At 35.5% G+C, this 22,492-nt stretch overlaps 1 protein-coding gene across 1 annotated transcript in view; it reads left to right on the forward strand.

Moving 5' to 3' along the window:
• The window catches only part of hnrnpll (heterogeneous nuclear ribonucleoprotein L like), a 70,086-nt gene that overhangs the window by 29,256 nt on the left and 18,338 nt on the right, over positions 1-22,492 (forward strand). The window contains exons 2-4 of the mRNA XM_083558750.1: positions 12,745-12,863; positions 16,557-16,794; positions 18,378-18,463. Of these exons, the coding sequence (XP_083414876.1) occupies positions 12,745-12,863; positions 16,557-16,794; positions 18,378-18,463 (443 nt within the window). The remainder of the gene's footprint in view (positions 1-12,744; positions 12,864-16,556; positions 16,795-18,377; positions 18,464-22,492) is intronic.

Genomic DNA, 22,492 nt, shown 5'->3' on the forward strand with positions numbered 1-22,492 from the left:
TTATTTTTCTTGTGATCGCAGATTCTTTTGAATCACCGTAGTACACAATGGCCCTGTTGTCTGCACGAGGTTTTATTGCACTGCAGTCTGCCATGGAACCGACTGTGCAAGTTAAAATGATGAGCTGAATGAAGGTTGACCTCCACACACACACAGGCACATGCATTTACTCACATTCACACACACACACACACACACACACACACACACACACACACACACACACACACACACACACACACACACAGAATTTTTAGTAAAAGCTGCACTTTTGGGTAAAAACTGTTTGGTCCCCATTAATATATAAAAACTGTCACACACATATACACACACACACACACACACACACACACACACACACACACACACACACACACATGCACACAAACATCTATACACACCTATTTTCTGTTGGTTGGTCTCAGGCTCTGAAGTTCACACGCTGAAGTTTTTTTTTGGCTTGCTTGCTTATTATGCTCTCACACATGCACGTAATCAGTTCATCGTCATTTCATCACATAGCAGAATAGCTTAAGGGTTACGAATCAAGAGGTTCATGGGGTGGTCTCTTGTTTTGCTTTGCTTGTTTGTATTTATGTTTTTTCTTACTCTTTTTTTGTAAAAAAAAAAAAAACAGGTACACAAATAGACATGTTTTTCCTTGGATTTCCAGCACGCTCGCTTGTGCATCTGCCGGAAATGAGGTCGAGTCTTCGTGTTGTTGCATGTTTGCTTCTGCAGAAGCTTCAGGTGTCAGTCAGTTTGACATTGATGTTTTAGAGCAACACGGTTAATTTTTTTTTTCAACCACAAAGTGATGGTGTGAATTAGAATGTGCTACTGGAAGTGTGTAGACTTCATCAGTTTGCCTTGAATTTGAAAATTAAAAAGTTTTTTTCAGTAATTCAGTAGGCCATATACTTCCACATGCGACAGACACGAAATCTTACGCATGATTTACGCACTTTTGCATTTTGCTTGCATGACTGATAAAACACAGTGACGTGGAAGAAGTGAATCAGAAAGGATTTCTTTTCTAAAACAACAAGAACACAAGAGACTCTGTTATCGCACACAAACGAAAGTGTCCAATTAAAGGTATAAGAGACAAAAGCACACCAGCGATGCCTCCCAGGGTGCAACATTTTTTATGCACTATGATACAATACTTATTTTTCTAATGTTGCATTTAGTTTATATCAGAAGTGGAATTCAAAGCTCAGAATTATGACAATCACTGTGTTTTACCAACTTTGAACCCATAGAGTCCCTCTGTGTTTTACAAACTTAAAACCCATAGAGGTGTCCATGCTAGTCTTTGCTAGCAACAATTTAGCAAGCCAGCTATAACGAGTGATGTATAGCTTCTACCTTAAAACAGCAATTTGTATAATCATTGTTATAGATTAAACAAGCAAATATGCCAAGTCAAGTCAAGTTTATTTCTATAGCGCTTTTCTCAACAGACATTGTCCTAAAGCAGCTTTACAGAATTTTAAGAGTTAAGGTAAATGGTGTGCATTAAACCCTGATGTGCGAACCATGGCGACTGTGGCAAGGTAAAACTCCCTAAGATGTTATGAGGAAGAAACCTTGAGAGGAACCAGACCGAAAAGGGAAACCCATATGGGTGACATCATGAGAATGATTATAAATCTTAAAACAATACAGAACACTGGAGAACTAACATGAGCACTGGAATGTAAGATTATGAGTAATGAATTTTCTATAGTTTTACAGTCATTTGTGGTTATAAAACTAGGAGCGACTGAGCAACTCATAAAATAGCTCAACATTTGAGATCATCACAGATCCAACACCAGCTTCTCCATGCCAGAGCCTTTAAACACTCAAGGAGGTCCATTGTCCAAACTCCACATGAAGTGGGATCCAGTTGGCACTGGTACATCTCTAAATGGTTCGGGATGTTTGCGGCATCTACTTCTTTAAAGGTCCACAATCTTCATGAGGTGGGACGTGACTGGGTCTGGAGCAACCTCAGGATGCCTCGGGATGGGTAGAGAAAGAATAGCAGTGAAATGGATTTAGTGTAGCTGCTGTTCATGATATTACCAGCACAAGTTAATAGTGTGCATTTGATTAGATGTTCTGGAGCACAAATATATCTGTATGTTCATACACTTTAAACAGTTTATCAGTAGAAAGGTGTATTTGAATTGTCGGAATGTTCAAGTAAGAAATGAGTGAACACGCAAGGATGTTTGCTGTTAAAGTAATTGTGAGTTGTTTTTTGCTGCCTCTGCTCATTACCTCATGACTTGGCTGTTTTGAAACACTTTTACTTCCCCTTGTGTAATAGGGGAAGTGTGGAGGAAGGTCTGTAGTACCTGACATACCTTAAACTCCCTCTCTTTCTCAAACAGAAGAAAATGTTTCTTGTTCTTGCTAATGCCCACAGCCTAGCTTCAAGCTAATTACATTTCGGGGTTTTTTTTTTTTTTTTTTTGGTTTGCTTCACCTTTATGCCACTGATAATACTTAGTTTACAGCTGATGTTCATTTTAAGTCACTTCCTCTCTTTTAGTTTTTGAAATGTAGAAATTATAAGTTACAACTATTAGTGAATTCTAGTATTACTTCATGAAATGTTGTTCCTTCTAATTTATAACATGGTCGACAGTGGCAGATAATGTACAACTATTCACAATGTGGAGGTGGACAGTGGACCATATCTGGACCTAAATGGAAATTATCATGATTACATGTCTGTTCCATATAGTAAATGTAAAAAAAAAAATTTTTTTTTCTTTTTTTCTTGAACATTCAGGCTACAAAAACGAAGGTACAAAACTACTCGGACTGCTAACACACTATGCAGGAACTCTCCCGGTTTGGTTCATTGTTCACAGTAAAATGTGTCATAAATATACAAGATGAACTTGTGCTTGTACGTGTGCACATGCAGCTTTGCCACGTAATGGTTGCTCTAATATAGTATCTGTAATAAATGAAGCACATACGAACCTGTTTTAACATGATGTGTAAATAGCAGCCAAAGGTGCATCAGTTTCCTGCCCCTGCCTCTAGTACTGTTTGCCCTGTGGTTTTTAAAATATGGTTTCAGAAGTTTCACATGGCCTTTCTTGTACATCCTGTTGGACTATGAAGGTTTTGAAAAGAAAAAGTACCATTACAACATGAGACCCAATATAACTTGCATATACACTTCCAGCTGAAACGTCTTTAACACTTGTATTTTTAAATGATGTATTAAAGTTAACTCTCTGCTGGTGTTAACCAATAATAAATGTTGAAAAAATAAGGCCAAAACAGATAAACAAATCCAGGTTTAGATTCTTAAGAGACTTTAAATGAGGGGTTTATTAAAGACTCGTGTTTAGACTTTTAAGACTGTACATAACTATTAGCTGAGAATTGTCATACAGTTGATAATTAAATATAATTCATAAACTTTATATGTTGTACCACATGTTTTATGATGCAAGTCAGTCTGATTCATCATTGAATTTCTGATGCAATTGGTTAGTTATTAATAAATAAATAAACACGGCCTCCATCAGCCAGGTTTTTAGCATTTCACAGGGTTTGCATTGAGCACCCATCTCGTAACTCATCCTACTTTGAAACCCACACATAAACCTACACACATGCACTCTTTATAAGTCATGTTTCATTAAAATAAAGTTGTTCTTCCCAAGTTCCATAAAACCTGTGAAGAGAGTGCTTGGACCCCTTTGATCACCACTTGCATTTAGAAGTGTTTTGTTTTCTTTCCTATTTATTATGAGCTACTTCTGTCTGTTATACTTAAATTACCTTTTTTTTTTCAAGTTCAAAATAAGAGACACTTTAAAAACAAAGTGCATTAATCAATACGTCCAAAATAAAACTATTTAGATGCAAAATTATTTATATTTATTTTTTAAACAGCAGCAAGGTTGTTGTTTTATATATATATATATATATATATATATATATATATATATATATATATATATATATATATATATATATATATATATATATAAATATAAATTAACTTGTGCACATCTCTCATTGTCTGTCACCACTGAGTAGCATGGGAACGTTATTTTTGACTCTCATTAAAGGAATGAATCAGTTCGTAAAACTATCGGAGCACATAAAAAAAAGAAACAAAAAATGTTGAATTCAACAAGTGCAATGATTACGAGGCTTTTGAATTTATAAGTTTAGGTTGATGTCAATCAGTAATCAGGTCACTTATCATATCATAATTATAATCAAGCATTCATTCAGCTTGCTGTGTGAGTCCTTTCTCAGATTTAATGAATACATATTTCATTATAAAATCCATACTAGAAACATGACTGGTTAAAAAAAAATTGATGTTTTATGTTATGTTTTATTTGTGGGTGGATATTTTATTGGTGAATACAATATTTTGCATAGCATGTGCAAAGAATTATTTTAAAATGATGACTAACCAATCAGGATCCTGCTTCTGTGCGCCTGAGCTCGTGGGAATTAAAGTGACTGCGTTTTGAATACTAGAGATGGAGGGAAAAGTTTACATGTGGTTTTCACTAGCATCTGTTCTTGTTGGTGAAAATAGTAAAGTTGCTAGATCTTTTGTAGAAGTGGTCATAAAAGTCCTGAAAATGTCTTTAGTTGTTTGGTTGGATGTAAAGAAATTCATGCACGTGCTCCTGACAAAAATGTGGTATGAATGGGGTTGCCGGATATAACTAAAATATGTATTTTGTTCCTTAAATAAGTCTCTCCATGAATGTCCTGTGTATTTATATGTTTTGAAATAATTAAATATGTACCTGGCAACACAGATGGCATTTCGCTGTTTTATGCAGAACTGGCTGTTGTACAACTATTACTCATTTTGGTACAAGCCTTCCTTAAATAAATATGTATGTGCAATAGAAGGGAACTTTAGTCATTGCCACATGCACACTGCTTAAATAGCACGTGGATGCTCGTACATCAGTACTGCACTTAACAAGTGTTCTAATACATGAAGTCTCAGAAATCTCTCCAATATTTATTTATGTAGTATTCATTTTTACATTAGTGTAGTAAAGTTCATTTGGCTCAGAACAGTGTTACAACATAGTGATTTTTTTAAGAGTCTTTAGAGAGAATGCAGCCGTAATGAAACGGGTTTGGCATAAATAACATTCTTTTATTGCTCTGGAGCTCTGATAGCGGAGGTCCAAACTAATCAACTTCCACTTAATGGCCTCCAAACTCAATCCTGATTAACTGCAGCAAATTTTACAGCGCACTTTACTTTTGTCCTGTGAAGTAAAACATATCTACACATCTCTTTAGCCTTTCCTCCCCCTCTCTCTCTCTCTCTCTCTCTCTCTCTCTCTCTCTCTCTCTCTCTCTCTCTCTATCTCTCTCTCTCCCCCCTGTCTTTCCCTCTCTCAATGCAATTTGCTCATTTTTATGGAAGCACTCGTGTGGGCTAAAGCTGTTGCCTTGGCCTAATATTTATCGTCCTATTTATTCGCTTCCATTCAGCCGTCTCGTGGCAGTCCCTCTCTCGCGCTCTGTCTCGCTCGCTCTCCCTTTAACCATCCTTTTTTCATCCTTTCATTTCCTCTATGCGTGTGTGACTATTGGGAGGGGGGGGTAAAGTGATGAGGGGAAGTCTGTTAACCTCGCCTGACATTGCTCCTTATCGGCCGAGCGAGCTGCAGTGGATTATACGGTGGATTAATAGGAAGAAGCGACGTGCTCGCCGCGAGACACTGCTGCTTTCCGTCATAGCTCCAATTCCACCGCTGAAGAAAGAAAGAGAAGGGAGAAGAGGGGATTAATAAAAGTGTCACTGGATAAAATTATGTTGTGTTTTTTTTTTCCGACCAGTCGAGTTACCCGAGAAAACATGTTAACACAGTGAGGTTTAACCTGGTGCAGATGCACAACGATGCAAGCATGCTTTTGCAAGCAAACGAGCAAAGAACACGAGTGCAAATTTACACAGATACTGTATGCACCATGTGCTATTTAGGACGCTTCACATTTGACTTCCTCGATCGTTACGATAGCTTCCAGATTTCAGTTTTCAGATTCTTTTCATTGAAGTTTAACATCATTAACTTACATACAACTTGTGTTCCATACAAATTATAAAAAAATATAGAAATTATTATTTGAGTACATTTTTTGTTCATGATAATCCTAACCCTATGCATTTCCTACGTCGCAAATCAAAACAGAAGATAACAGTTTAAAACAAAGGCAGTTTCTGAGTTTTTGTAGGACCACACAATAGTTTGGGTAGTTTTGACTTTGACTATCTCAATTGTATTTTTATTGTTTGTATGTGTCCTCAAAGCCATGAAAATATATACAAAATTCATTAAAGTATGGAAAATAAGGGAAAATAAAAATGTATGAAACCCATGAAATATGTGAAAAATGCAAAAAATACAAAATACTAAATCTAAAAAACAACCAGAGAATGTTTTGTTGATGGATCCTTTCATATAATTTACATAAACAATTTATTACGATGTAAAAAATATATGGCTTTACATTTTTTTGCATGAAAAGTATGGGTTTATGCATACAGGCATACAGAGAGCAGGACAGAGAAAAGTTCAGAAAGAGAGAGAGACAGCTAGGATGATGGAAAGACTGAGAAACGAGAGAATGTTCTGGGCAGGGTTTGTCACGATAGCTCAGGGACGAACAAGATGCATATCCTCTTATCATTTTGAACAAGTGCCTGAGAAGAGATCTGATCGAGAGAAGGGGGAGGATTGAGTAGAGCCACAGACGGAAAACAAGAGCAACTTCTTGCAAAATTCACATCACATTTCAACCTGAAGAGCACGACAATGAATTTTAAGAGACTCCACTCCCTTCTAGCAGTGTAACAAAAAGCCCTGAAAGCAAGACCTGACTCAAAATCCCCAAACAAAAGCTGACAGAGCTACATGCAGCGAGCACACACTCGTCTTACTGATCAGTAATTAATTAATTCATTCATTAATATTCAGTACATAATATTAAACATTACTTTTGATTAAATATGTTGCTTCTCCCTATGTTTGTCATTGTAAAATGACACTAACAATTTTGATTTAATACAAAATAAGTCATAAAACAAGATACAAATATAAATATAATGAAAAAAATGTTTCTACATAAACATTCACAGTAAAAACATATATATATATATATATATATATATATATATATATATATATATGTATATATATATATATATATATATATATATATATATATATATATATATATATATATATATATATATGTGTATATATATATATATATATATATATATATATATATATATATATATATATATATATATATTCATATATTTCATATATTACACGATTGGATCGAAAATGTTTTTTATAATGTTTTTGCTTGATTTCTTTCTCTTTCTTCTTTTTCTTCTTCTATGTAATTTTTACCTTTTACCATTCCATTTTGAAGTTTCACTTTTATTTACATTTTGACTTAATGCTTCTTCTGAGTTATACCGCCATCATTGTACTCCACCTGAGTTATACCGCATCATAATACCTCATCGGAGTTATACCTCATCATAATACTCCACTGGAGTTATACCTCATCATGATACTCCACCAGGGTTATACCTCATCATTATACTTCATCTTATACCTCAACTAAGATATACCCCTGTCATAATACTCCATATAAGGTATGATTCCATCATAATACCCCATCTAAGGAACGTTTTTAGCACGTTGTCCTTTTTTTTTTTTTATCTTATTCACCTTTTGAAAAAAAAAGAAACTCGTAAACATCTAAAATCAAGGTTGCGGTTATTCACCGAAAAACATCTGGGGTTTTTAGAAGAAGCACACATATTTCTGTTTTATTTCAACCAAGCAAGGACTGTACCGTCAGAGCATCTCTGTGGCATTGTAACAGTCTCTATGGAGACAGAAATGCATGAGATGTCATTAAGGGTGACAGTAATAACAATGGAGTGCAGGATAGTCATCGTATTGCTGTCACTACTTAAAACAGTAAATGTAGATTTAAAATGAATCACAGTGGGAAATGAAATTGAGGGAAAAAAATATAATGTTGAAAAATAACAGACACTCTGCTTGGGAAAGGAATGATTCAGTGCTGGTAATGCGTTTTGTCAAGATGTTCAGGTGAATTCGCTGTAATTTCAAGTTATTGTGTGAATACTTTTACCAGTAAGCACAAGTTTTCCACAAGCATGCTTAAAACAATGTAACTCACTTATTCACAAATGGTACACTAGTATTCATGATGTGCCATGTGAATCACTATAATTACTCATTCAGCTATGACTGCTACTACCACCATTAATATTAAAATGATTTACAATTGATGTACTAATACTAAATAATTACTAATAACTACTTTAATTATAACAGAAGGATTATATAACGATCAACAGTCTTTATTCTTGATTTTTCATAATAATAATAATAATAATAATAATAATAATAATAATATTTATTATTGTTATTTTAAATGTTTACATAAACACACTAACTTTTTATTTCCAGTTAATATACGTCTCTAAGTGTACCTGGAAAACACACGTTTTAAACTACTACTTTTAAACTACTCCTTTTTTTAAATTAATTACAATTAATTACAATTTTGATGAATGCTACTAATCATTATGGTTATATTAATATTTAAATAAGCATACTATAGAAATTATGATACAGTATATAATAATAGGTACATAATTAAATAATGTATTTAAATATTGTGAAATAGATTGATATCTGATGGTAAATGTACTTTATACTTTATAGATTTTTAAGAAAGGAATAAAATATTAATTGATTGAAATATTTAAAACATAAATAAGCACAAATGTTCCAGGAATATCAAACTACACTACAAGACTAAATATTGAGGAAGAGGACAAGAAATATAAACTGTCTTTATATTTGCAGTTAGCTTTTTATAGAACAGCATGTCTTAGTCAACTAGGATACATTATTAAAAAGTAATTTTGAGTTAAACACTAACTTTTTAAGTGCACTAATTAATATTATAAATATAAATAAGTATTATAAGAAAAAGTTTAGTTATGTAACTTTATCATATTATATACACATATACACACATTGAATTATTATTACAGAAATATTATATATTATTATTTGAAGAAATGATTTAAAGCTTGAAAGTGAATTCTCTTCTAGCTGAATTTTAAGAATTATAACCTAATGCATTTAAATGATAGAGATTTACAATAAAAACATCCAGTAAGATCAAATTACACTACATGCCTCACCAAAATAAGGAAAAGCAGGAGAAGTACAAACTAACTTTATACTATAAATATACTAGCATGGTTAATTGTAGTAAACTAGTAATATACTAGTGTACATTAGTAAATTTGCAACATGAAGTAAATATTACATTCAGATGTGCTTATAAATATTTGTTAATATAGATAAATATAAATATTAGATAATTATAAATATCAAGTGTTATAATTGTAATAGTATTTAATTAATTATACCGAATAAATTATTTCATTATAATGGAAATATCAATAGATAAATATGTAGTATGCATTGTACGCATAACATGGCTAATAAATGTGTGTTTATTATTCCATATTTGTGAAATTTGGTGCTAAATTCTTTACAAACTGGTGATTTCTTTCCCCCTAACTGATTTTCAAGACAGGAATTGAGCTCAGACATTTTAGCATTACAGAAATGTGGTATATATTGTAATAATAATATATATTTTTATTTTTTATTTTTATTTGTATTTTTTGTGCCCTTCAGTATCTAGAGGATAATAACTTCATCAAGTTTAATCTATAGCTAAATTTTTGTCACACAATATATTTTTTTTCTTCCTTTTTCCAATAGATTATCTTTACTACTGGAAGAGGGTAGAAACAGTAGAAAGCCATGAGATAAAATCGTCTGATGTACAGGAGTTCTGATGTACAGCTTTTATGTAGGGAATAAAACACAACATGGCATGTTGTTATAGGAAAATAATTAGCAATGTAATCTTGTAAACTTCTCACCAATTAGCCAACCAAAAAGAGCATCATCGTGTTGTTTTATCCACTCTTATTTTGTCGTGGAAGTCGACGAAAATAAGTTCCTGTTATCAATGACATCAAGCTATTTTAAACATGTTACCTTATCACCCTCTCTTCTGTTTAGTTAATAAGAATATTAAGACTAATATAACACATGGAACACTTTCCAGAAGGAGTCCAGAAACCGGAAAGTAGTGAGACATTTCTAATTAATTTCCGATTTTTAGAAAAGTGCTGATACGAGAGTCTTTCGAAAGTGTTAAATAAACATTTCCCTACAGAAAACGTCGACATATTAATGACTATTATGATAACGTATTAGCGAATGAGCACATTAATCTCAATTTGAGTTCCAGCAGGCGTGCCTGTCAGACCTGCTGTTAGAGAAAATAAATCAACACATCTCCCGACCAATCAGAACGGAGAATTTTACAGTGCTGTGGTATTCAAATATATAATTTGCTGTATTCTGCCAAGTTGCTTATGTATATAATACGGTGTGGTGTAGGATTTTGCACTGTGCAGAATTTTGAATTATGAGGCAGAGGAGCATGGAATGTCCTTGATATAGAAGGTTGAATGCCAGTACAGCCAGTACACTGCCGTAAACTGACTCAGGGCTGATTTGCTTAGCCTGTGTGTTTGTGTGTGTGTGTGTGTGTCTGTGTGTGTGAATACAGACTGCTTTAAGACACATTAGTGCAGAAGTGTGTGTCTCAGACAGACTCGGAGTGACATATCACTCCGAGTCTGTCTGAGACACACACTTCTGACACACAGAGACTGCACCTCGGCCTTAAATGTCCACAGAGAGGCAAATGTCTGCCTCCGATTCACTTCAGGTTTTGTGGCTTGTTGAAGGAACCGAGAATTCAGGGGCCAAGAGGAAGTTACAGTGATAGAGAGAGAGAGGGATGGAGGGGGATAGAAATAAGGAGAAACAGCCAAAGATATAGAAAGAAAGGTACAGAAATGGAGAGGCTTAAAATCACTGCCACTATAATGATCTATTCAGTTCAGTCTGATGTGTGCGTGCTTTCCTTTTCTTTCTTTCTTTCTTTCTTTCTTTCTTTCTTTCTTTCTTTCTTTCTTTCTTTCTTTCTTTCTCAACTTTCACTTTTTTATTACTTTTTCTTACTTTCCTTTCTTCATTCTCACCTTTCTCCCTCTGTCTTGTTTATTTATTTATCATCATCATTATGTAAGCCTCGAGCGAGTCCTGGTGTTCACTATAGTAATATTTCCATATTATTGCTTTCTGAAGTAAATTCTGGGAAAGATTTATGTGTGTGCTTGGCTTCAAGAGGAACAGAAGTTCATGTTAGAAAGTTTCGATGCCTTTTCCTAATCCATACACTTGAACAAGTAAAGCTTGTTTTATTAGGAAAGTTCATTACAGCTGTGGTGGCTTTAGTTATTTTTTTGTTGAAGTGATGTTAAAGTTAACAATATTTGAAATGTTCGTACTGAATGGAGTTGCTTCAATGATTAATGGCGACTGTAAACCATTGACTCAATCATACGGTGTAGTAAAGTATGTGTTAATGATGGCAACATCATTACACTTTTCATTCCAGTGTAAACTTTCTTTCCTGTAACACACACACACACACACACACACACACACACACACACACACACACACACACACACTCCCATCTTTACATAACCAGCTACTTTGCATTGCTTGTAATGCAACGTCTGTCTGTCTCTCATGTCAGTATCTCACATCTACATCAATATCAATGTTCAGTATTACAAGGCTTCCTACATGACAGTTTTGCAGTCTCTCTCTCTCTCTCTCTCTCTCTCTCTCTCTCTCTCTCTCTCTCTCTCTCTCTCTCTCTCTCTCTCTCTCTCTCTCTCTGACACACACACACACACACACACACACCATGAAGCTCCAAGGCCACCAATTGTCCGCAGAGTTCTTTATAGCTGTCGCTGTCCTTTATTTTTAGCTCATAAAACATGATTTTACAGGACCCTGACCTCTTACAGGAGACAAATGCTCTCTGAGATCATGCTGACAAAAATACTAGTGAGATGTTAAAGTATGAAATATTGTGTTTGGGTCTCAGTCTCTGACTTTGTGTCGCAGGTGTCAAATTCAAATAAAATTAGCATCTGAGCTTCTTTTCTTCAGTTTCTTACATTTTCCCTCATTTATTTTCTTTCTTTCTTTCTTTCTTTCTTTCTTTCTTTCTTTCTTTCTTTCTTTCTTTCTTTCTTTCTTTCTTTCTTTCTTTCTTTCTTTCTTTCTTTCTTTCTTTCTTTCTTTCTTTCTTTCTTTCTTTCTTTCTTTCTTTCTTTCTTTCTTTCTTTCTTTCTTTCTTTCTTTCTTTCTTTCTTTCCGGTATTACATACAGAAATAATACTACATTAAGTAATATAAAGATGAAGTTTTTGTTGTGTTGTGTTAAATAGGAATTTATCTGTTTGGATGCTTCTGCAGTGCTTAAAATTAAATGAACAGCTTAATTTGGTTAAGGATTCACTGCATGAATAGGACCTTGCTTGTGACTGCGCTGTTCATATTGTGACATAAATTAGAAGCTTTGTAAGTTTAACTGCATTTCAGTTGTAGTTTAATCATGAACGATTAATGTGGCTCCTGAGGCAAGAGGAGTCGAAAACCGCTGCTCTATTCCACTCTCTTTTCTGAAAGACTGTGTTTTCTTGGTTTGCAGGATAATGGGGATGAGACCCACAGGATTGCGCCATCCCCGGTGGTCCACGTTCGGGGACTGTGTGAGTCGGTAGTGGAAGCTGACCTGGTGGAGGCTTTGGAGAAGTTCGGAAACATCTGGTAAAAAAAATTAAAAAATATTTCAAGCTTTGATCAATTTAGATTATTCTATTTCAATAAGATGAATAAGATCAATGTGATCTGTGGGATCAAAAAGCTCAATAGCATCAGTGGAGTCGATATTTCAGTAAGATCAAAAAACATTTGTTTGATCAAATATATCAATGGGATCGAATCGGCCACTTCTGGTACAGGCAAATAAATTATAGAGAGGTGTGTAATCATATTTCTATTTTAATACAAGATGCTAAATGTAAGGTTTTAATAATTTAAAGATTTCAAATTAGTGACTAGTCCTATCAGAGATATTTCTTATCCAGTGCAGGCATCTACTGGATGTAATGAATACCAATGAACTTTAATAAGGATGTGATGAAGGCAGTGGATATAGTGCAGTAATAAACTGGGTTAATCTAAAACAAGCTCCTTTGGGAAATTTTCATGAAATAAAGTGGAGCACAAGAAGCGTATAAATGACGATAATACACAGACACAATTCGTGTTGCGATCTTGTTTGGATCAGGATACTTAAACTCTTTAAATAAACTCTTCGAATGTCTACTCGACGGTCTTCTCTACTGTCAACAGGATGTGCGGTTAGAGTTAAGAGGTGATGTGGTTCGACACAATGTTGTCACTCCAAAAAAAGCACATCCATTGTCTTTTACTCCTCTTATAGACAGCAGTATCCCACAATTATATTTCAATTTGTTTAAGGAACAACACTTATCTTTCAGCAGCTACAAATGGCTGTTCCTTCACCAGCTTGTTTTTATTGTACTTGGATTCTAAAACATAGCAACCTAATTTTATTGTGCAGCATTTTAGCAATTTAATTATTTGCTGTGGATAATGTACCAGACAAATTATTTCTGAAAGACGATTGATTTAAAGCAACGTTGAGCTTCTATTTAGGAAATCACATATTCAAAATGAAGTACAAAGATTGTATCTGTCTGATTAGTCAAAATGTGAATGATCCACATAATCTCTGGATAGTAAAAGTTAGTCGAGCCAAGGGCTTTGTTATTTTTGCATTTTAACCCTATAGCTCTGGTTCAGTAAAAGGAGTCTCCAGTCAGTTTTATTGTTTTGCGATAGGCAGTTTTCCACCATAAGTAAGTCTTTAGGACAACAAGTGTCTTGTTTCTTGGCAACAAAACAAGCTACATTTTTGACTGGACAGTTATTGCTGGTGATGATACAATAGGAACAAGCTTGTTTCACATGCTTGACAACATTAAAAATAACTATACAGTACATCAAGTATGATGTTTAATAATGCATTCAAATAGTAAAGACTGGCAAATTCCTGTTTTTTAAGAAGATGTGTTCTAAGTGTTTTTCAGGGTGGGAATACTAACCCCACTTTTTTATCAGATTGCATCGTAGCACTTTGACATTGATTATTTTCCTATAATAGCATGCCCTGTAGTGCTTTATTCCTTATTGTGTGAGGAATTTCTCCCTCGAACAATGTCCTGCCAATAGTTGTCTCTTTCATTTGTCTCAATTACTCCCAGCTGTTTTCAGTCCACCCACTGGACACTGGCTATATTTAAGCCCTTATTTTTTCCTTTGTTCAGGTTAAAGTATTGTCATTACCCACCTGTCGTTACTGTGACTATGATGTGTGTTATAATTTCTTGGTTTTTCAATATTGTTCTGTTTCACCATTCATGCTTTTTGAATTACTAAGTTATTGTTTGTCTGCCTGCGCCTCAAATAAAATGCTTGACTGCTTTTGCATCTGTTTAACCTCATGACCTATGACACTTTGTTAAATGAATTAGTATTGAATAGTTTGAAATACAATGCATGATATAATGTGTATTTCTTGACTACTTCTTCTTGCTCTGTTTAATCTGTATGTATTTAAAGAATTTAACAGCGCCAGTGAGATCATTCTCTAGCTCTTAAGTGTCAGCTATTTAGGAGGACTTTACTTTCTGTTTTTATTCTTTGCTTAACAATATTACCAGGAAGCTTTGGCATCACTGCTGAAAGTGAGGGTTGTATTTAATGATACCACCATGTGGAGTGTGAAGGACTTAATAGCTCTCATTTTTATGTATAAAACATTGTAACATAATCTTAGACATGTCCAAGCTAATTCATGAATCCTCTATTTAAATTAAATCTATTGTTATATTGCTGAGCTTTGAGTTTACAAAATTCATGGTGCTTTTATTTATGTAGTTCAAACTGAAGGTCACATTACATTGAAATTAATAGTATTTTAGGGGATTTGTGTAGATATCCAGGAAGAGAGTTTAGCGTGCGTGAAGTGCCGTATCATGAAACGTTATGATTGCTCTTCCCCTGCCATTAGATATCCTGGATAAGGTCAGTGTGTGATAATGATGTTCGGAGGGTATCGGATGGCACGGGATTAAGCCCGATGCTTCTTTCCGGTGCAGCTGAGTGGAAATAGAGTAGCGCATTAGGGTATTTTTAGGCCGACAGGAACATCAACGAAGGACTTTGTAAGAATGTCTTATAGGAAGCAGTGGGCTGCGACATTGTATTTATGCCACAAGAGATCCTTCCCAGAAGTGCCACGTTAACTTGAGACTGTAGCGAGGCAAAGTTAGTGTGTACAAGTTAAATATAAGAAACAGGAAGTCAAAAATAAGAACAAAAAATAATAGTACTTCAAGATGATCTTAGTTTACTGTAATGAATCTTCACTTTAGTAATGGTAAAAATTTATACCACTATGGAAATTTTCCAAATTATTTTTTATTTCCTCAGTGCTACAATCCCATGTAAGGATCCCATGAGTCATTTTATGTAAGATGAGATGCTGCAATCATGTGAAATATTTTTTGTATATAAAGCCCTATGAAAATTTCTGGTGCTCCTAAATCTAAAGCCCAGCATGTAATTGGGGCTTACATGAAGCTCGAATTGAACCACCATAAAATAAAACAATAAACATAGCAGAAAGTGTTATGAAAAAAACGAAATAACAGACTGTTATGATGCAGTTACTATTTAAAAATATTATTTAATTATTATATTAAAGATCATTTCATTCTTTCTTAACCATTCTTTCTTGTTTTTTTTCGTCTTGTCATGTGACTAAGAATATAAAAAGTTCAAAAAAATCCTGTAGGCTATGGAGACACTGAAAACGTTTAAACATTTCCATAACATTTTCTTGAAAAACTGTTACTAGAGAAATTGGACACTACATGCAATCTATTTATCACAAAAATTTTCATAAATTTTCACTGTACTTCCAATAAAGTTTCCAGTGCAAATTCAATGTGAACTTTCCATGAGGAATGTGTCTATTGCAATTAAGAATCCTGAGTTTACAAACGCCATTTAATGAGTGAGACTAAAGATAAGACCGCTTATACGTGAGGATGGTCAACTGATGCAAATCTTCTTATGAAAAACAATTTGTATGTTATGCAAAGAAATGATTTGAGTTTGATGTTGGAGGTACACAGAAAGGAACAGAAAAATTTGCACAGTTCAGGGACTGCTGTCACATTCCTAATTTTTTTTCACCTCGACGCCACGTCATTAAAATCCATCCAGGGAAATATTTTGGCGTATTTGCCGTGGAATAAATGTGATCCTGCTTGTGCATTTCATATTGCAAAAATAAAATAAAATTTAATGTACAGTGAAAGACCAATAATGTTAAAAAACGATTACTTCTTCCATCTGTCCTCACAGCTATGTGATGATGATGCCGTTTAAGCGTCAGGCTCTGGTGGAGTTTGAGGATGTAGAGAGCGCCGATCGCTGTGTGGGCTGTGGCTCCAGAGAGGCTGTGTACATCGCGGGACAGCAAGCCTATTTCAACTACTCCACCAGCAAGCGCATCACACGGCCCACAAACGCAGACGACCCCAACAGTGGAAACAAAGTGCTGCTGCTTTCCATTCAGAACCCTCTTTACCCTATCACTACAGTGAGTATGAGGCAGTGAAATTCATTGCATGCCTTGCTTAGTTATGCACAGTCACGTTTGCTTGTGCAGATTTTATAAGAGCTGTTTACGTGTATCCCAGACTTGTTACATTGCATTCATGTGATGAGTGACTCTAAGCAGCAGTACTACTATAGCAACAAGACATTCTGTATTATCAAGTCAGCCATCAAGTAGCTACTTCTCAAACGAAAGGAGAGGTGACGGATTCGTGTAGCCTAATATGCTACCTCACAATTACTTAACTAATCATTTAGATTCTGTAATATTTCTTGTTTCCACAGCATTTGGTTGCATTTTGTCAACCTGACACATCATTTAAAGATAACAACAGATACATTTATTTTCAGTCACACTTCTTTGTGAACTAAAAACACTTACAACCTTATTGTTTGGCAGTGAACAATTAAAAGGTATAACAGTAATTCTGCTATTCTGCTATACTTCTTGCAATAAGTAAGACTTGTGACATTTAGCATGAAATGATTATCATATGATTCCTCCTTTACATTGTGGTTCCCATGACAACAAGGATTTTTACTGATATTTTGCCTTTAAATTTTGCGTGTCTTTGTTCACCTGTATACCTACTGTGGTCACATGTTTTGTGTTAGCCGATATCGAAATTAACTTTGACTTTGATGATGTCTGTGGCTGATGGTGCCCTCACTGGCTTCCTGCCTTATCTCACAGCATGCTACAACATTTTCATGGCTTAGTTAATGTCATGACCTTTTAAAAAAAGGCTGAAAGAAAACTGAAAACTCTGCATTGAAGAAAATATTTTTGCACTATGAAAAACGCTCTGAAACATAAAGTCATCACGAAAGTCTAAGAAGGAAGTGACAAAGGGAAAGTTTTAATCTGGGTGCCATGGGCAACGAGGGAACAACAGTCTCCAAACTGAGGTGGAATCACACTGAATGTCTTTTTCAAGGTGAAAACCCAAGACAGATATTTAGACTCATTAGTGCTGTCATTTGAATCCGTTTGAATTGCACCCGCTTCTGTGACTGCTGCACTCGTTCATCTCCAACACATTGCTAAATCACCAGGCTCACTACAACAATGCCAAATCAATAGCAAACAGCCTTGAAACGTACCCTGGTCCCTTATCTCAACCCTATCGCCCGAGAGTTGGAAAAAAAAATCAAGAGTACTAACAATGACAATCATCTAGTGCACTAATCTCACTAATGGCTAGTCAGACGAAACCTCATTGATCATCGTTATGTGAGTTCCGGCCTTAGGAATCGTCAGCCAAAACCCCTGCTGGACTCTCTTATAGATCAGTGTCCTGAACATTCACAGGCGAGACTTGATAATAGGCCCTGCTGTAGCGTTAGGTTAAGTGGTGTGGAGCGTTCAATAGAAATAGATCTGCATATCAAAAGACACTGGGCTTGATTAATAAGCTGAAGAGATGCTTTGCTGCTCTAAATCCAATGCAATTTATTTCTACTCACTGCACACTGATGGGTGATTTATGGACGTGCACGTTGTAGATGATTATGTATTAAGTACTTCTTTCTGAATTGGAACACTCTTTCTGTTTCATGTTACAGGATGTTTTATACACAGTGTGCAACCCTATCGGCAACGTGCTACGCATCGTCATCTTCAAGCGCAACGGAATTCAGGCCATGGTGGAATATCCTTACTGGAAAGAAGCACACAGGAGGATCATTTACAGGGAATTGTGCTTGTGTGAAAATCGAGCATATACATAACATCTGGAGATTTATTGACACACATTTCCAGCCCATGCTTTTACACAGACCTCATCTTATTATATAAGATACAGCCTTACTGTCATTGTACAAGTTCTAGTACAAGGAACTACATTTATGTGCATATCACATGCAGCTAAATAGGAAATTCAGGTCATTTGGCAACCAATTTGAGAAAAAAAATGACCATGTCCTAAGCATTGTTGACCAAAGGGTGCTTTCACTCAAAACTTGGTATTTATTTATTCGTCTTTTTATAAGGAACATTGTTATCCAGAGCACCTGTTGCACTAATAATAAAAAGCGGCTCACAGGAAATACAACCTGTAACACTCTAATGATAATCCGCAATGCTAGCTAGGATAGATTTAGTATCAGTAATACGGATGAAATAAAGATCATTTTAACTCTGTAAATGAAATGAGCAAATGGTAACCTCTCTGGTAGAATAAAACAGTTTTAAAGAGTGAACTAACTACCATAAGTAAGCTAGCTGAGTGACTAGCAGCTAACATTGGGTGCCTGTCTTATTAGCTAAATCGAAACGTGGCAATGAATTTAGAGGAAATCTTCCACTATATGGTTCTTTAGTCATTTGATGAGTACATTTTCAGCCCTACACACCGTTCAGTCAGCATTTTCTTTTAGCTTGTTTAATTATGTTCAACATGAATGACCTTGACGTTTGTCTACTTAGTAGCTTTGACTGAGATGCGACAGTTAAAATGAGACGTCACACTGATTGTCACATAACAGATACATTGCATTAAAGTTTTTGTGACATTTGGTTCTAATTTGAAAATATTATGTGCTGCTGTATCCATAACATGCATTCATAACTCTACGCCAACTAAGTCTATTAAGTCTGCTAGTCTTGTGCACACTAAAGCCTGACATTGATTGGATGCTCAGCTTCACCAGAAGTTTTACATTTACATTTACATTTGTGGCATTTAGCAGATGCCCTTGTCCAGAGCCACGTATAAAAGTGCTTTGAGTCTCTAGCAAATCTACACTGGTACGCTAGATTACAAACTTAAGATAAATTAGACTACAACTCTTGATTTTTACAAAGCAAATTTGGAAAGTGCTAATTTAAGAGTTTCGGGAAGAGGTAGGTCTTCAACAATCACTTGAAGCTAGCCAGAGATTCCGCTGATCAGAGACAGTGTGGTGCACTGCGAGGTATGATAAGGTCTCTGAGGTAATATGGTGCTGATCCATTTTTGGCCTTGTACTTAAGCATCAGTGTTTTGAATCTAATACGTGCAGCTACTGGAAGCCAGTGAATGGAGTGCAGCAGTGGGGTGGTGTGGGAGAACTTCGACAGATTAAACACAAGTCGTGCAGCTGCGTTTTGGATCATTTGCAGTGGACTACTGCAAATCTCTGCTGGCAGGTCTACCTCTAAACGCTATTCGTCCACTGCAAATGATCCAAAACGCAGCTGGCAGAGAGTTGCAGTAGTCCGGTCTTAAAATGACAAGAGACTGAACAAGCACCTGGGCAGCCTGTGTGGACAGAAACGGTTGAATCCTTTAGATGTTGTAGAGAAGAATTCGACAAGAACAAGCCACATTAGCAACATGTGAAGGAAGGACAGTTGATTGTCTATAGTTACTTAAGGTTGTGAGCAGTGGCTTAAGCAGAGAGTCATGAAGAGTTATTCAGAGATCTTGACCTGGAGATGAATCACCTGGGATGACAGCAGCAGTTCTGTTTTGCTGGGGTTGAGTTTTAATTGATGAGCACTCATCCATGTAGATATGTCTGTCAAGCATGCTGAGATCCGAGCAGAGGAAAATAAAAAATGAGTTGAGTGTCATCAGCATAGCAGTGGTAAAAAAACCATGTGAGTGATGACCCATGATATGACTTCACCAATAGAATAGGTATAGAGGGAGAAAAGGAGGTGACTAATTACCGAGCCTTGTGGGACACCAGTGAAGAGTCTGCGTGGGGCAGATGTGGACCCCACCATGTTACCTGGTATGAGTGACCTTCCAGGTGGGAAGCAAACCATTCCCTTGCTGTCCCATGGATACTGAGGCTCCTGAGGGTAGATAAGAGTGTCTTGTTGACTGTTTTGAATGCTGCTGAAAGGTCAAAGAGGATAAGTACAGAGGACAGCTTGGCTAATCGAGCAGCATGCAGTTTCTCAGAAACAGTCTGGAATGTGCCACTTTGAAGCCAGAACGGTTTGGATCATGAAGGTTGTTCTGTGAGAGACAGTTGGTTAAAAAACAGTGCGCTCCAGAGATTTAGAAATAACGGAGAGAAGTGATACCGGTCTGTAGTTGTTGATGTCTGATGGATCCAGAGCATGTTTCTTAAAGATGGGAATGACCCTTGCTTGATTGAAGGTAGTTGGAACATGGCCAGATGTTAAGGACCCGTTTATGATTGTGGATATGAAGGGCAGGAGGTCTTGTGAGATGGTCTGAAGTGTAGTTGAAGTGATTGGATCTAGAGGACAGGTGGTGGGATTGCAAGATTGGAAACCTTGAAGAATTTCATCTTCTGTTATGTTTGAGAAGTTTGACAACGAAGGAGTACAGGATTATTAGCTGTGTAGTGTAGTCATTGTTGGGGAGGAAGAAAGGTCTGCAGGAGATGACTTTTGCTTTGGAAGAAAAAAAATCTCATCAATATGATGTTTCTCCTCATTTGTGTGTAATGCTAGACGGTTACTTATCCAAATTGTTCTCTCTGATTTTGCTCTAATTTACACAGCGACTTCAAAGGCTACTCAGTAAAGCAGAGCACTTGGATGGATATTACATAGTGAATATTCAGAGGTATTTAAGATTTATTAGTGGTTGTGCTGTGAGGGTTATATCTAATAGTCCCTTATTGCAGCTCATCAATATAGACAAAAGCCAGAAGTATTGTAGTATTCACTATTGTACATGTTGATATCTTGGCTTTGCCTTCATGCTCAATAAGATGCTTCTCTGTACAGTGGCTTGAACATATGGACTGGGAAATTGTTTCTACAGCTCACTTTGGCTTTGACTTTGCCTGACCACTATGCAACCCACATTGTTGTGTTTATGAATTACTGTCCCCTGCATATGTTTGCTTACAGATTTTAGCTTGTGATGAGAGTATATTTTTCTTTGTTCTTACCAGATATGTTAAACTTACACATTGGAAGATTTACATGAATTCAAAAGCATAAGCAATTGCATTTGAAAACTTCTTATGAGAGAGTAAACAAGGGCAATGAATTATATTGCTTGACGAGGTATAAAGTGAGGGAAAATCTGTAAAGTTGCAGAAATGGTTTTTATATTTGGACCAAAGAAAGGTTTTTCATTGGGGATTTTCTAAAAGTATCATTTATTTAGTGTTGGTTCAGTTTTCATGGGTGGGTTTTTTAAAAGGGCATTACTTTCAGTATGAATACATTTTCAACCCTTCACACCCCTTGGATATTACTATATGATTAGCATACATACAAAAAAAAAACATGAAATAGAGAAAATTATATATGTACATGTATAATTTTCCAGAGAAAATATCTATGTGTCTATTAAATTCATAAAAATTTTAGGCTAGCTAGTAAACTCAACTCAACAACTTATTGTCAAAAAAGTATTCGTGTTTTTTATATATCTTACCATAGTTCAGAGATGGAGCGGCTTGTGAGAGTGAGGAATGATTTTCCTTGCATGCAGATTTTGATTTATTTATATACAGATTATATATTGCACACAGAATAGATATTTTGCATTAACTAGGGATTCAAAAAAGCGTGCAAGTATATCTGTTTTAATTAAAAGCTCAATCTTTAGTAAGGCGAGAGCTTCATTGCCACTTTCAGATTTGCTGCCATACATTCCCCAGAAAAATTTCACATAGATAGATAGATAGATAGATAGATAGATAGATAGATAGATAGATAGATAGATAGATAGACAGACAGACAGACAGACAGACAGACAGAC

This window comes from Silurus aristotelis (genome assembly GCF_946808225.1).
Source record: "Silurus aristotelis genome assembly, chromosome: 13".
In the NCBI taxonomy this organism is placed as follows: domain Eukaryota; kingdom Metazoa; phylum Chordata; class Actinopteri; order Siluriformes; family Siluridae; genus Silurus; species Silurus aristotelis.